The sequence below is a fragment of the Balearica regulorum genome, chromosome 4, assembly GCF_011004875.1.
Source record: "Balearica regulorum gibbericeps isolate bBalReg1 chromosome 4, bBalReg1.pri, whole genome shotgun sequence".
NCBI classification, from domain to species: domain Eukaryota; kingdom Metazoa; phylum Chordata; class Aves; order Gruiformes; family Gruidae; genus Balearica; species Balearica regulorum.
Genome location: NC_046187.1, coordinates 37,754,912 through 37,772,722, shown reverse-complemented (window position 1 = coordinate 37,772,722; position 17,811 = coordinate 37,754,912). Strand labels below are relative to the sequence as shown.

At 34.2% G+C, this 17,811-nt stretch overlaps 1 protein-coding gene across 2 annotated transcripts in view; it reads left to right on the top strand.

The window, feature by feature from the left end:
• Positions 1-17,811, top strand: part of FSTL5 (follistatin like 5) — a 317,677-nt gene that overhangs the window by 149,655 nt on the left and 150,211 nt on the right. For both annotated transcript variants that reach the window (XM_075751811.1, XM_075751810.1), the window contains exon 5: positions 17,464-17,660. In XM_075751811.1, the coding sequence (XP_075607926.1) occupies positions 17,464-17,660 (197 nt within the window). The remainder of the gene's footprint in view (positions 1-17,463; positions 17,661-17,811) is intronic.

Sequence of the window (17,811 nt, the reverse complement as noted above, 5' to 3'; positions counted from 1 at the left end):
ATGCAGAACTAACCTTTTGTCCACAGCAAGAGGTTGTATTTGCTTTTGTTGTAATTTACATGAGTCATACCTCTGTAAAATCCTTCAGCCATCTGCCATCAGTCAATAAATCCTTTTTTAGTTTCCATTAATTCTTATTAGAAAGATTGAGGAAATCCACCCATCTGTTTGATAGATACATTATGTCCACAAGGGAAGCACATCAAGACTTTTATCACCCTTTGCTTTAGGGGTGTGTTGGGGGGAATGATAATCTAGAACAATTGCAGTAATCTGTGGAAATGTTCAGTGTGTGCTGCTGAGAGAACCTTTGCATATTAATTCATTGAGTAATTGAGGAACAAAATATTATGATAGTCCAGCAATTCAGTGCTAATACAAGAATGCAAGGTCTCTTTTGCTTTTAACATGATTAATTCTACTGTAGGGAGTAAAACAAATTGTCAGAAACTGTCAAGGAAAACTTAGTTGTAGAGGAATAGAATGGGGTAAGGGAAAGAGATGTGTGATCATTTTCTGTGAATTTGTCTTTAGGGTATAAATTCTTCTGAAAAAATAACTTTTATATTTGCTGAGCATGACATTTTTTTTAGCATTGAACAAATAATAATCTAAATAAATTGGACCTGATTTCAGTGTCAGATGGCACAAGGACAATACCAGAAACCACATCTGTTCTGAAAGCTGCTATTTAAATAGCCAGTTCTTGTTGCTAACCAAATATTTCTGTTCTGACAAACTATTTTTCTTTGTATCTGACAATATCCTAATACACACTAAGAAATGATTATATTAAGTAATGCCTGGTGAAATTCTGCTTAGAGGACTACCTTTTGGCAAAATAGTCGCCATCAGTATTGTGTGATGAGAACTAGCTTTGAAGGAAAATATTGACTACACTCTGTTCCAGAAGGTCACACCATGGCAGCATGTGATGATGAGAAGAGATAAAAGAAGAGTCAAAGAACTGCGTAAATATGTATCCACTTGTGAATGTTAAACAGGAAAATTTTCTGCTGAGAATTTCTGAGTGTTCCTCAACTCTTTTTGCTGAGATACACACCATAAAGCTAGTTAATACTCAGAGTTGAGTTTAGATTCCTGTATCTGACCCTTTGCAAGAAGCTTTGTAGGAAAGCAATGATAGTTTTGTTCAGCATGGGTTACAGTATGTAGGCTTATTTTTAAGTATAATTCATATATATTGAAATGCTAGATGCCAGAAATGTTTCTGGTAAGTGTTTTGGTGTCAGCAGTATCTATTGGGGGTGGTTTATGCTCATGCATGGATAAAGAAGTCAGTGTGTCTACCCACATCCTTCATTCTGTCTTCCTGCCCTAATTTAAAATATTAACTTAAAATAATCTGCTTTTTTTTTTTTTTTTAAATCAGACTCACTTACTTTTAAAATATTTTTTCTTACTGTTATGATTTTCTTTTTACATGTTTGGTCTCTCCTTGCCCTGGGAAAAAATGTGGAATAACAAATTTGTTAATCTGTCTGTGACCTTCACAGCTCTGGAATTTCTTTTGCTATTGTTCATAACATGTCTGGCACATAAGGACTTGTAAATTTATTCTGCTGAGGTTTTTTTGTCTGTCTTTTTCATAATCCCTTAGAGCTGTCAGAAGTTGGGAACCTAGAAGATCATGCCCAATTGGGAAATAGGTTGGTTTCTCAGTTTATAGCCTGAGTGGCTGCTCTTGGCACCTGAAATGGGCCCGAGATCGTGGCTCGTAATCAGAAGCTTGTACTGTGGAAATAGAAAGGGTTGATGTGAGCCAATGAATGGGCCTTTAGTAGCAGGAACATCAGTACCCATGCCGTGACTGTCAGTATCTGCCCTGTTTAAGGGACATGACTTGGTGAGGTGATCTCACTTTTCTGAGTACACTTTAGTGTCAGGCCTCTCACATTTAAATCTTTTCTGAAATAGATTTTCTTTTGCAGCTCCTTTTCTTCAAGTCCTTGGTGCCCTCTGGCACCTGTTCAGTATCTGAGGCATCTTGGCAGACTCATTCTCAGTGATATCTCAGAAGCCTGGGCACTGCTTCAGGCCCAGGATGACTGTCCCCACCTTCTTTAAGGTCAGATCAGCTTTATCATCAGACTCTGAGAATAGACTGTAATTCACTTCTCGGGCACGCACTAATTTACTTAACGTGAGAGTTAAGGCCATTAACCCAAAGTGTCTTCTTCATGAGATCATTTCTCTATTACTTAGAATAGGTTAGAGTTGGGGGGCACCCCTCTCTGTCTCTGGTGATACATACCATATCCAAATGAATTTAAAGTGTTGTTCAAGAGGATTTAAAAAAGTTAAAGAAGTTAAATGAAGAATTGAATATCTGCCTAGGCAAATAAATACTTTGGCATAAGTGACTTCTTTAATCTCTGTCCTTGTGATTCAGATTATTCTTAAAGTTGAAAGGCCCTTCCAGAAGAAGCCCCTTCATATCCCCATCTCTTGGTGGCTTTTTGAAGAATAGCGGATTGCATTGAAACACCTAACAAGTCAGAAAGTATTGAACTGCCTTAAAGGCTTATAACACATTTCAGCTGACCTACAAATGTAACCAGAACAACCCTTTCTTGGAGACGTGTATCATGGTTTCTTGCTGTTTCTGTTTACTCTCACGCAGCAGTGTACCCTTGCCGAATTAGCTATGGTTGACAGCTTTTAACGAAGATCCTTATTCACAGAAAGGACTCATAGTAATTTTAAGTGGTCAGGGCATTGCTTGGAGTCACTAAAGTTTTGAATTGACATGGTGACAGTTCCTTAGAGTTTAAAAAAAACCCATTAATTTATCAAAAAGGAAGTTCTTAAAGAAATGCATGTCACATGTACTCGCTTCCCATTCTTTTTCTGTTCGGCCCAATCCAGTGATAATATACTGTATATGTATAAGGGACTATGTTCTTACTTACACACTGATACTGTGACCCATTTATTACAAGGCAAAAAAAAAATTCTTATCTCATTATAGAAGTCACAAAATATAAAAGATCACATGGACTTTTCATCTCGGAGAATTCTGGTTAATGGTAATTAATTTTTCTTAACATTTACAGTCTGTTTGAGACTTCAAAACCATATATTTTGAATATTTGGGGAAGGATCTTGACTATCTCTTCCAACAAGAGAGCAGGTAAAGTTAGAAGGCGAAATAAGCTTATTAAATTTATAAAGATGAAAATCTGTGTCCAAATGCTGTTCATTTTATTTTCTGCCAATACATCTAATGGGAGAATAATGAATTTCTGAGTACTACTGAAATGAGAATTTTTTTATTCCTGTTTTCCTTGAAAACAAACCCCAAACCCAGGAACATCACCCTGCCAACCCAGATGCGAAGAATGTCCATACTTATAACTCTAGAAAAAGAAACAAAGCAATAGTACCAATGGTTTTTAACATCATATTTATATAAATACAGGGTTATTTTCTTCTCTCTAAAAGACAATTTTTTGTCCACCCTCTCCACTCCCCCTTCACTAGCTAGGGAGTGTAGAAAAAAGAAGAGGAAAAAAAGCTTAATTTTCACGATTATTTGTTTTATTCAAGATTATTTTTTCAAGATTATTTATTATTTATATTTTCAAGTTTATTTTGTATTATTTGAAGACATTCAAGAGTTTCATTTTCAAGATTATTTGCAGAGTGACTCTGTCTGGAAAGCCTGCAGTGTGTTAGCTTGGAGAACAAGCAGGAAATTCATCTTTTCCAGGGGACACAGAACACATAACGCACGGTCTAAGCAACTGGAACAGTCTCAGACACCAATTTAGTCTTGCAAAGCAAATCTATGTAGTGCTTTAATCCCACTCTTTTCTCAAGGCAGGAATAATAGTAATAATAATAATAATCACAAGAATAACAAAAATAATATTCCTTGCCTCTACTGCATGAATGTTGTGGAACCTCTTGTTTGTATGTGATAGAATTCAATCTCCAAGTTTGATTGCAGCCTAAATTCTGATTACCTGTCAGTGTTAGAAAGCTATGAAAACTACCTAACCTGAAAATAATCTTGGAGTTAGGGTAACACAAAACTTTTTTCCACCCTTTTTTCCTCCTTTTCCCTTTTCAGTCAAGTTCTAGAGGCAAACTTAGATTAAACTTGCTCAGACTTACAAATCATTAAAATAAGAGTCGTCCCTTTGCTCAGTGGGGTACATATCACAGTATGATTTTCTTTTCAATTTACTGCTTTTTCTAAAGATTTCAGTCTTCAAAATCAGTTTTGTATGCCTATGGAAACTAGAATTAAAAGACTTAAAGGCTAATAATAGTTAATACATGCTTTTTATTTCCAGACAAGGATTTTTGAAAATATACTTTGGGTGTCTAATTATTGAGGAAATTAACCCCAACAAAGTCTTGTGCTAGTATGCAGAAATCAGTCATGCTGAGTCACTAGAGATTTTTGTCACCATTTTTCAGTGCATATAAAGTATGTTTTTAGACAGTATATGAGTTTTCTGTGAGTTCCTTATACTTTAATTTTGAATTAGAATGAGTTTGCAAGAATAGAAGAGTTTGACAAAATTCACTAAGTAATCTGATAGCAGTAGTACAATTGTATCTGTATATTTTTCTGTCATGTATGAAAAGGAAATATCTTTATGAAAATATTAATTTCTTTATTGTAGTTTTGTTTAGTATAAGAAACTAAAACAGAGGGAATATTATCTAAATCAAATCTGTGCCTGCTATTTCAAGCAATGAACTAAGATGAAATTTATATAAAGATCTTTTGTGGAGTTTCTTAAATGAGTTTCTAGAGTTAATTGCTATTTTGTACAATAAGAACTACTGAGGATAATTGCTGTTTATAACTACAATTATTCTGTGTGACTCCTAGTACTTTATTGTAGCATTTCCACTGTATTCCTGTTTTTCTGAAACAACAGAAATATAATACCAGCTAAACTGTTCTGCTATGAATGTAGTTATCTTAAGCAGTCCTATCCAGTTACTGTTTTCCCATTCTTAACTAGATAATTGACACTTTTCAAAATATTAAATGTTTTGAACCAATATTTATCTGATATATTGTTTACAAATGACCTTAGCTGCTGTTTTATTATTTTTAGTGCACATGAGTATACATATTTGTATACACGCTCTGTTTCTGACATAATTTCCCATCATCATATTTTCCCTGGAATGGTAACTGCATTATCACATGGTAGGGGGTGACTTTTTAATGGCAGTTATATTTTAATGTATCTGCTCTTCTTTTCAAAATTGTTTGACATTTATTTCTGTTGTTTAACAGTCTGAAAATTCAAACAAACATGTTTGCACAATAAATTTGTGCTTGGAGTTTCTGTGTTGCCCGGGCCTCTCATATCGCATGAGCACAAATTCTGTGCCCTTTATATGTCTTACTATAAGCTTGTTACAAATATTTTTCCAAAAATCCATTGCATGTAATTCTTTTAGACTTTTAAATTGTGATATGGATACAGTCTTAAGTTAGAAAGGTTAGAACTATAGTGTGACATAGAGCTGGGAATTTAAAGTTTAAAAGTTTTGGCTTTGGCCTTACTCTATATACAATTATACTGAAATTTCAGTAAAATTTCAACTGTACTTGCTCTGGGTTTTGGTTGGGGGTTTTTTTTGTTTGTTTTGTTGTGGGTTGATGTGGTTTGTTTTGTTTGTTTGGTTTTTTAAAGAAACCAACCAAACCCATTGTTTTCAAAGTAACCCTTGTCTAATTATACCATTTTTTTCCCTAAACAGTAATGGAAAAGATGGCTTTACATGTTTAAATTTTGGCAAATTTCAATTTGAATAAATGCTCCCCACTTTGAGAGATCAGTGTCACAAGTTAGTGATAATCAGTAGACATTTTATTTTGAAGTATTTGAAGGATTGTATCTAGAAACACAGAATCAATATGAAACTGAATAGAAATGAAACTACTTTTTAAATACGTAAGTCTATGTGAATAAGGATGTCTGCTGAAGGTTAAATGCTGAACAAAACATTTAAACAGAAGCAAAGCTTTAGGTGTCAGAAAACAAAGCTATGACTTCCATTGCAGTGGGTGAAAAGCTGAAGAGTAATTTTTGTTTTTTTAATGTCTTTCTGCATCAAACCACACACAGGTGAGGAATAAAGAGACAAGGCTGTACATAAAGACAGACAGTAACATCTTTGAAACAACTACTAGGTCAGCAGGCTTTTTGTAGTTGTATAGAGAAATCTCTGAACTCAAAATGTTTATTTCTTTGTGGTGAAGATAGAATAAAATTATTGACCTACTCTCTCTAGGTAGCCATTTCTGTGAATGTCTGTGAAAGGAACAATCAAATTCTGTTGAGGGATAACTGGTCAAAATACACTTGTGTATAATCCCATAACTTTGCAAAATACACACTGCATCTCTAAAAGTAAGCGAAAGTGATCTTATGTAGGCCTAGCTTTTCTCTTGCATTGATTTACACGATTCTAACTTCAACTCTAAATTCAGGTACAAGTGTGTGTGGTACCAAATTATTGTTAAAACAATACAGAGGTTTTTAATATAAACCTCCACAGTAGGTATTACCAATGTATGATTGTCACAGTGCTTTACCTTTTGCCTCATCCATCATGTACTAATATTTCTAGACCTGTGATAAAATGTGTCATTATAACATGCCACCAGCCTTGTTCACAATATTTAAGCCCTTCATGCGTAGCTAAGGGAGATACTGGTATCTATCTTCATAGTACAATACTGTCTTTTCCTACATCACCTTTCTTTCTTCAACAGTGAATTAGTTAAGCATGAAGAAATTTAAAGTATAGTAAATGACCTGATAACATTAAAAGAAATGGAGCTACACACTGGTCTCAGCAAGGTTTCTGATTTCACTAAAATCCTTTTGACATCATCTTCCCAACCATAACTGATGAGGTTTAAACACATTTTGAAAACTGAAAACACAATTTCAAGACTACACTAAATACAGTAGAGAAACAGTTAACCTGGAAGTGATACATGAAGCTCTTAAGGCTTACCAACCTGATCACATGCTTATGCTGGTGCCAGACCAGTACAGTTAGGTTACATTCTGGTGTAGATTCAAAGGCAAATTGCATGTTCTTTTACTTGAGTTTCAATTTATAAATCTTATTTTCCTCCTTCTATTGCCAAACCAGCATGTTCCCTTGTGTCTCAGCAGGAAGGGTGGAGAAAGCAGAGAACAAGTACAGAATTACGATGCTCAACCTAGAAAACACTATGTCTCTTCCTTAGGCCAGCTAAAATAAAGTTTCATCACGTACGCTTACTGACCTTGGTCCTCTGTAGCTCAGATTTCTCTGAATTGCTTTAGCTTATGCTGTAATCATGCCTCAGAGATGAATAGCCCTGTAGAACGGGGCGGGGGGGGGGGGGGGTGTGTTGTGGGTTTGTTTTTTTTTTTTTTTGTCTTTCCCCCGATTTAAAAAAAAACCCCACACAAAACCCTGACAGTGGGTTTCAGGACTTGCCTGGTCTTGCCTTGGCCTGAGCTATTTTACTGGTCTCAAAAATTGCCTAGTGGTCAAATGACTATTGCCTACCTTGTTTACCTTAAGCTCTCTCAAAACCATATATGAATAATCTGTGTTTAACAAAAAATAACCTTTCATTTCAACTGCGGTTGTGGGAAGATTTGTCCATTTTCATACTCAAACTTGTTACTAAAAAGAAGCAGCAGGTTTTGATAGCGAAACATAAATCTAACCCAAACAGACGCTGAGACTGAGCAGGAAAAACCTCTCATCATACCTTTGTATTCATCCTCAGGATGCTCTTGACTTCCTACAGCCTTTTCCCCCACTCTTCCTGAGGAAAAGATTGAAACCTTAGTACCAGAGAAAACCTGGAAGAGTAAGCATAAATTAGATATTTCAAGAAGATATGAGAAAGGTTTTTTTAAAGTAATTTTATCTGTGTTGAGGATTTTCTGAACTAATTAAATAAATTGGGCTAATAGACTACTTAAAATATTAATTGCAATAACAATAATTTTTTGTTCCATATATGTATATACACACATAAAATTATTTTTTCCTGTAGCAAAAAGCTGAATGTAAAAACTTCTGTAATTAGCATCAAAAGCCAGCTGTGCTAAATGTGAAATACAGGAACTGGTGGGAATATGTGATGGGGGGAAGAAATAAAAAAGACAGTTCTGTTGCTCCATTTCTAACTGCAGTGCTGTTTTAGTTAGGCTTAACTCAGTCTTGAGACCTCACCTTCGTAAACCCATAAATACTCAGCATCTCTGGGAAGCTGTTGGGAAAAAGAAGATAATGACTTAATATAAGTCATGTTTCATCTCTCTCAGTAACTTCTTTTGTTGTTTAAAGGAAAGCCCTCCGACGCATTCTTTGACATCATCTTCCCAACCATAACTGATGAGGTTTAAACACATTTTGAAAACTGAAAACACAATTTCAAGACTACACTGCTGAATGTAACAAATGTGACTACACATTCAGAAGCAACAGCAGAAGCATAGTGTATAAAAAAACAAACAAAAAAAAACCCCACCAAAAAACAACCTTAGCATAAATCTCCACATAGATTTATGGCTAAGCTGACATCCCATAAGTATTTCCCTTCTGGATTTGGAATATTTTTTAATCTATCTCCTTTTTTTTTTTTTTTAATGTAAGTCTATAGGGTTTCATAGCTGTCATAATATCACTTTAGATACTGCAAGTCAAAAGTTGTCTAAGCCCTGTGGGAGGAAGACTAACAGCAATGGTTGGGTTAACCGCACCAGAGGGGAAAATAAAATGCTGCATTAAACTCCTGTTTCACTTTTAGCAATGCCTGCCTTTAGGGAATACCGCTTTTATCTTTTTCTCTCTCAGTTTTTTCTTTTAATAAGCTAGGAAGGACAAGGAAGTGCAGATTATCTTCTTATTAATGTTGTATATGAATTTTAACTTACAAAATTGAAGTTATTTTTTAATATGTTGGACAAATGGAAAAACTGATCTGAAATCTTGAGTTGCAAGATACAAGAAAACAAAAAATCAGGTAACAGGTAATCTCTTCTGCACATGTTGGGAAAAGAAGAATAACATACCTGAAATACTCTGATATGTTTGGAAAATTGGGCACGTTTGTTAAATGTAGCCATTTTCATCTTTTTTTTTTTTTTTTTTTTATGGTAGAATATCCTGAGGTAGGCACTTGAGGCATCAAGAAATTTTGAGAAGTGATATCACTGGTTGAAATTGGCATGGATTTAACGTTTGTTTGAAGGCAGGGTCAATCCTGTTAGAAGAGTCTGCTTATGGTGTTTATGATGCTAACATGCAGTCCAAACAATCTGTGCATTCAGTGTTTTCTCAGCTGTGGAAAATGATGTTTTGATCATTATTGTCAACTGGCTTCAGCCTTCAAATGTCATCTTGAAGGTGAAAGTTTATATGACCTATTTTTTTTTCTGTCAAGAGATCTGTGGTATGGTTTCTCATACCATATAATGCTTGTTCTAATTAATCCTGAGCTAAAATAATTGAAATACTATTACCTGTTTTACCTATTTTTGGTTTTCTTAATGCAAATTTTATTCCACTTCTAATGGTATTTAACCTAAGTGATACATCTTTAAGCACTGAAAAACCATTTATATTTATCTCCAGATAAGACTGGACACCAGACTTGTGCAGATACGTATAACTAAGTAGAATTATGACTTCTGTATACAATTTACGGTTTTGAAAGATCAGAATGGTTTAAAAGCATTTTAATTGGTAATATTTGAGGAAAGGGCACCTCTATTCCTTATTTACAAAGTGAATCTAAGGCTTTGAAAAGCTAGCTTCAATTCTGTTTTAGAAGCCAGTGATGGTAATCACTTGGAAGTATTTGCCTAAGGACAATGACAGATATAACTTTAAAACTTTCTATTTGTGTGCCTGTGTCTGGACAGTAGGGTATTCATGTTGTGCAGGAGGTATTTTTATACATATATTGTGTATAAATAGACAACACTGTGTTGAAAGTTTGTAATGAAGAATTGAAGTCCTTAACGCCTAAGTATCTAACTTTGACAGCAATGCTGAATTCAGATTTAAATAATTATATAAAAATCATTGGAAAGTATGGAAGCTACAAAATAAGGCATAAAGCAGCCTATATGCTGATTGAGTGCTGTATAAATTAGCTAAAAAAACCACCCTCCCCTCACCCCAAAAGCCAAACCCAGAGAGATTCAAAATGTCTTTGGGTTTTTCAGGCACTCTAAATATGTAAAGCTGAGCAGCTGCAGGACCAAGATTTGCAACCCTAAACTCTCATGTTTTTAGAAATTGGTAGAAAATTCTCATCTTTTGTTTAAAACATAGCTGCAATAAGGAAACGTTTTGATGTTAATCTCTGTTTATCCAGGATTTTTTATTGAAAAATACTAGTTTTGAGTGTAAAGCTCTCCTCCCTCAACCTCTGGACCATAGATCAAAGGTTAGGTCTATGTACAAATGAGATTGCTTCTATTCAAGTGCAGTTGCAGAGCTTCAGTGAGGAGAACAGAGAATAAGGGTCAAAACTATTGAGCTCTAGATTTGGAAAATAAGAGTTTGATATTGGAAAATAAGATATTGTGAAATGATGTTGAAGTTGAAGTTTCTTTCAGATAAGTCAAAGCAATTTTGGTGGTTTAAAATGTTCCTTTATCTGTTAGGGCTACAGGAGAGATTACACCTTTCATGCTTCATCTATAGAGACTGAAATATAATTGAAAAATAGCTGAATGAATGAAGACCTTCAAGTTGTCTCTTGTGTTATGTTTGAAACTGAATTGATATCAGACCATATCTGTAGTGACTTCTTCATCCTGTGTATGGGGGTGTATACATGCACATGAATGTGTATGTGAGTATCTGTATTAGTTTATATATGTGTGTGCCATATATAGACTATATATATGCCATGTGTAGGCATGTTATCTTGGATTAATTTCTTATTTTTGCTCCATGGAGTATAATTTGCATTTTTACAATGAATTGTTTTGGCTAACTAGATTATTCGGAATATGTTCAAAATACACGTAGAAGATTAATAGTAGGCTTGCTGCTTATCAGGTTAGAGCATTTCCAAAAATCTGATTTATGCTTATATCAGTTTTGGAATACTTAAACCTGTTCATATGCAACATGATCTATTGAAAACTAGTTGTCCGCTTCTGGAAGATCCAAAGTTATTTTAATTTTCAAGGAAAAATGTCTTTGTGGAAATCATTTGTGCTATATAGATACAACTCAGCCCAAAATAATAAAATAACTCAGAATGCATTTGTATCTTAGCAGCTGATGACTTTCAGAGATAGACACTCCATGAATATTAATGATTTGATAGCTCTCTGACATAAGAGTTACTCCAGCTACATAGGTGGAGATGCTAAGGCAAGGAGAGGTTAAAATACTTGTATTAATCATGAAATTGGTGAAAAAACTGAGCACAGAAATCTGATGGTTTGTCTTGATTGCATTTTTTAAATAATACATTCTTTTTTCCTTCTCTACATATACTAGTGTTTTTCCAAAAACTGTGTAATACAAAAATCTGATGTCTGAATTTGGACTTAAGGAGTGACTCCTAAACTATTGTCTTACCTGATTCTTTAATATTTTTCTATGGATGTTAAGAATAATGTGTATATTCATTTGCCAAGTTTTCATAACTAACTAGTTAGTTTTGGGGGGTTTTTTGCAAATTAAGTAAGAGTTAAATTGACAAGTACAACTTTTCTTCTGTATTATGGGCAAATATAATCTATTCAATACCATCTAGGAGGACAACAGCACTCAAAATCTAACTTTCAGCTGTTTCCTAGGCAATGGAGATACAGCTGCAAAACTGTGTTTTACCAAATGGAAGGAAACAGTCAAATGTTTCCATTTTTCTGCTATTTTTAACTTTAAATTAAGTAAACTCTTAAGACTATCACTACTTCAAAATGAAAAGATGGGGACCAAAGAATGGTCCTTCCATTCCAGTGTGTTTGTTTTATCACTTTTAGGTTTCTGCACACCTTCTAGCATTGCACAGATGATGTCAGAAAAGTTGTAAAATAACAGCAGTTTTTGGTTTGAGATTTTTGACAAAATATGCTGTGTATTAGAATTAGTCCTTTCCATGAATTAAACAAAAAAGAACAGGGAAACACTAAATTTGATGTTAGTGCTTTCTAGTAATTTTTTAGAAATTATTTATTTGGGTAGGAAGCCTAGTTCACAAGTGGAAAAAACAAACCAACAAAAAATACCCCAACAAAACCAAAACTAGAAATTCAGAAAACTGAATTTAGTAAAGTATGCACAATGTGTATGTTTCTCTTTCATATACATAGATAATTACACAGAATTTAGTAGGTCTTTTTGGAATATAGTATATTCCCAGTAGTTTGTCTTTCTCAATTATGTTAAGCATAAATTACTTTTCCTCACTATAAACGTTGTCATACTTAATCCCTATTTACCATTTGTGTGCCATTGAGGCAACTATTTCGCAAGTAATGATTACTAAATTAGAAGACAAATAAAGCAACTCTTAAGTTTTTCTCTGTGCTGTAGCTCCAGCCTGGGGGAGGTCTCCTGTAAACAGAGCCTCATTCTTGTAATTTAAACATCTGTTTCACATTTCCTCAGCTATTGCAGAAAAGTGCAGTCATGACAATGAGATAAGAGGGTGATTTGTTAATGAGACTGTGTTGTGTTGACTAGCAATGTCTCATTGTGATCCTCTTATCTGTCAGTTGCATCCATCCATCCATCATGTTTGTCCTTATGTTCAGGTCTATGGAGTCTTTTGGTATAAAGATGACTTTGAATTATGTATAAAATTAAAATGTTTTAATGTTGTATAGCTGTGTAAATCTGTTTTACCACAACTGTAATTAGCTTAGATCATAAACTCAAGGTTCGTCTGTCACCAGCCTAAAAGGTGTTGTTAGTATGCATGGTACGATTTAAAAGGTGGGTGTTAGATCAAAATATAATAATTCTATTACAACAGATTACTTTGCTGAACATAATGAAAACTAAAGCAGCAATAGGAAAAAAAAAAAATAGATGTAGACTTTGGGGTAGAAATGCTATATAGTGTTCAGGCTCTTTTTGAAGTTACCTGTGCTTGTGTAAGTATATGTGCTATAAGTAGCAGACAATACTTTTCTCCCTGTTCTTTTTTTTATTTGCTGCAATTAAAAAGATAAAATTAAAAATAACTTTCTTCTCTCCAATTTCTTAAAGAACTACTGTTTACAAGTGACAGCTATTTTTACTCGTATGTTTACTTTTATCTATAATAGCTAAGCATAATCACCTAGTTTTTATCGCAAACATTAAAGTTTGATGTTCTCAATTGGTATGATAAGGCAGGGGAAAAGGAAAGGTAACCAACCATTCATCATGTGCAGCATGTACCCCATGTCTGCCCAGACACCTGAACGTCTATGCTCCTCCCAAGATTTATCAAATAGATATGTGTTTCACTGCTTCTGAAGGACAAATAATTCAGGTTATTTTTACATTACTTATTATGATCTGTCATGAACAATACCAAACCAACCCCCAAACTCTAGGGCAACAGAAACCAAAGCATTTGTGTAATGTTTTTTTGTAAGGTCAGTTTAAGATATTGTAGAGTACTACCAATGTGCTTAAATGCCTGAGTATTGTTCTCCCCCCCCCTTATATGCAAACCATGTGCTCGTGTGCAATGACCTTGACATCCTTTTTGGATAAATGGATAGGGGAATACCACTTTCATATTACAGAGAACTGTGGCACAGTGTGGTTGCAGGGTGCATGAAGCTACTGTTGATAAAGTAGATAAGTGAGAAACAAAACAGCATCTTGTTTTAAACCATAAATGATGGCCAACAGATTTTTCCAAAAGGTCTTAGCAGTATTTTCATCATGAGGACTAGCTTTCAAGCAAGTTAGGGAAGCACTAAAAGAATCAGTCTGGACTCCAAGAAACATAAAAAACGCAACTAGAAGCCAATGGACTATCGTGGCTGGCACTGTAATTCCGTCAGGTTGATCCATAGAGTGAGCAGGTACACACTGGGAGAAAATTACAGCTATTACCTTACAGACATGGTACAAACAACCCCATAAAGAGGATAGGCTTTAACACTGTCGTTGAGTATAAAATAATCATCTGATGAAGATGGGCTGAAGAGACATGAAATTGCTTTGTGAACTGTATTCACCTTATTCACAGCTGGTTTTCAAAAGACTGCCATCGTGATTAATGTTTCAGTATCTATAAAAAAACCCTACTTTTTGGATAATTAAATAACATCCTATTTCTTTAATTCTGTTTTCATTAATATTAAAGCAACATCAATAGTTTCTGTTAGTAATTAATACAACATATTGATAAGTTTGAGCTACTTTTCAGGTTAAAAATATTTCCAGAGGATATCACAGGAACAGGAAAAATAAAAATGAAAAGTTATCTTAGTGTAGAACACATATAATAGATTTTAGCAACATGTTCTCAGGAAATTAGGTTCTTTTGTTGATGAGGTACTATAAACCATATATATGCTAATGCAATGTAATTTAAGGTATTTTGTTGACACTGATGGTGTGGTACCTTTACTAGGCAGAGAGTGTGACTAAAAGCCTTCTATTAATTTATGAATGAAGTTTTTCTACAAGTAGTAGTCAGACTTGTGGCAATAGCAATCTCTCAGATAACTTTGTATTAGGCAGAATTTATGTTGTATATTAAAAAGAATGGTACAGATGTTTTTCCCTTCTGGAAAAAATTAAAAATAGTTTATAAACATGTAATATATAAGTGCTCTTATATGACTATTAAGCTAGTTTCAGAAGTTTGTGCTATGCGGTGGGAAGTGTACAAGAAAGAAATGGTGTAGAAAATTGTTGTCTGTATTCTTTCTTCTCTCTCTGAATAGGTATTGTGAGAGAATACACTAGTTCATTCTTCCTTAAGCTTTAGATCTAAAGTGTATTAAAATGTCTGTATTGAACTGTGATTGAACTTCCTTTAAAACTTCTTTAACTCAAAACTGAGTTTAAAGTAAGAAAAGCAACTAATTATTACAATGCTTTTCATGATCATGTAATACATAAATTTTATTTTTTCTCTAAATTTACACTACTTTATACAAAGTCTTGTGTTGAAATCTTCATGCAACCCATGCAAAAGTTGTCCATATTTAATAAATAAACTTTAGTATTCCAATGAACATTAATGTAATTATTTTCTTTGTACAGGTGAGAACGTATATGCAATTCTTGATTGATCATTAATGTGAGAGACATTGTCTTGTGTCTCCAGGAAAAATAAAAAAAAGTCAATGTGACTTTTTTTGTTCATTTTCCATTTCTTTTTCGAACTCCAACCTGTAGCGACTCATGAAAGATACTGCAACAAATCCAGGATTTTAAGAAATATTATTAAGAACTAAACTGCTTTTATTGCATATCTCTAAGGTAGAAATATTTCTCTGCAGTTTTAGAATTGCAGAATGAGAACTATTTGATCAAAAATAATTTACAGGAGAGAAAATCTGGACGTGGTAACTAGGTCTGAGCAGTATAGTATCTAGGAAATAGGATTTGTCTTTCCCCACCCTGCCAGGAGTGTAGGTAAAATAGTGCTAGACCTCAGCTGCACCAGATTAAAACCAAACTGTCTCTGAGGATACCACAACCAGAAAAGCTATCTAGGGGAGACAAAGATGGTAGTTGCTTTCCTGGCCCAGTCTTTTGAAGTTCACCCAAATGAATCAGAGGATGTTAAAGTTAAGTGCTCTCTTCCCGCCCCACCACCTGGAGCCTGCATCCATGCCAATGGAAAGGTTCGCTCACTGCAGCTCCAGAATGTCTAAAGAATAAACACATTTCCCTTCTGAGTTTTTCTGTGTTACACCCCTGAAAAGCAGTCACAGAGAACTCAGGTCTTACAAATTGTATGTCTTCAATCTCCATGCCTCTGGCAGGTAAAGACAAATATGCAAATACTCTGTATAGCTTAGGGTGCGGTTAAATACAGCTTGGTTTTGTTTATTTCTGGTACCTGAGTTGGGATTTTCAGGTAGCTACATCACAGGCAGTGGCTTTTAGAAGAAAAAGAAATACTGCTAGAGTGGTTTTGATTCCTAAAAACATTTTCTCGACTTCCACAATTTAACTTCTATTGTAGGAGTCCTCCTCTTCTAGATCTGAGTCTTGCTAGGCTAGTGAGAAGCATTTAGGAACTTTTTCTCTGTCTACCTTGTGAAATGGTGATGGAGGTGTATGTAGTGGTACAGTCACCATTAATAATGCATATGTCATTAAGTACACCAAAATAATAAACTCCAATCTCATACACGTAAGTTAGACATTTCTTAAATGGGATCCACTTGCAGAACCAAACAACTGCCTAAGCAGTTTCCGTGAGGTAAATAATTGTTCCTCATTGATATCTATATCTTCATCATAGCATCTAAAAAGAAGAATGGACAATAGGTTTCTTTGCTAATCAGTGTATTGCTCTAGCCTTGAATTCACTACTTGAAGTTAACTTTAGTAGTAGCTAACTTTGTTTGCAACAAATACGTGGTATTTTGCTGGTCCACATTTACATATCTCATCAAAAAACTTTTGAAATACTTAGGTTACCTTAATAAAAACAAAAACTTCTGAACAGTTTCTATCTTCAATTTAAAATATACAGCAACTGATATAAGAGAATACCAGACATACACTGTATTGTGCTTTGGTTTAGAATAAGTAGTGACTGTAATCACTGTGTGTAGGATATTTGCTGTAGCAATTTCTGCTTTATAGAAGACTTGATAACGAAAAGAATAAACTAGATCTTGTCAAAGATAGCCTTTCTCTTCCTCTGGCAATCCCACCTTCTCTTGTTCAAGTAAGTTTGGTATGTCCAGTAAATCAAAAGGTAGAGCTAGCTTATGAGCGCTCAAGTGTAATTTCTACTGTCTGAAGTTAAATATTATTATGAAATATATTCTTTGTAATGTGTAAATTTCTATCATATTTGCAGGTTTCACAGCATATATTACATTGCAGTATTCACTTTATGAATGTTTACATGAAATGCTTTACCAAAGGTAACATTTTAAAAAATCCTCAGATGCAACTTTTCAGAGTGATCTAAATGAGAAAAGTACAGGCTTGGAAACTGTTAAAGCTTTCCTTAGTTTCCATACACAGAAAATTTTCCCTACAGAAAGTATCTAGAACTGCAATAATTTTTTGGCTTTAATCTGAAGACCTGACAAGGAAACGGTATGGATCGAACTCCTACAGAACAAATTCCTTACCTCATAAAGCAACTCTGTTGGTATTGTTACAAGAAGATAATGCTCTCTACTTGTCCATTTTTAATTTTTTTTTTTTATTTACTTTTAAACTCTTAATAAGAGATTGAATTCAAAATAGTCTTGTGTATTTTTTTTTCAGGGGATAAATGCAAACCTACTGAATACACTAAAATGAAAAATACGTTACTGGATCTGCAAAATCGGAGATACATTGCACAATCAAAAGATAAAACCATTGATGAGAAAATGGCTTTCAAGAAACTTCTTGTAGATGAAATGTTTAATTATTTTGATTCAGACAACAATGGACTTGTGGACACTAATGAATTATCTCAGGTAAGATTTAGATTTTGTTTCCATCAGTGCAGTAGATATTTGGTTGTCTTTGTTAGGATTTACACGCATGGCATACTACGTCTTAGGATGCTTTCACTTTATAAAAGATATGTGAGTCTCTGAGGTGGAGAACTTCATTCAGAAATTTTGG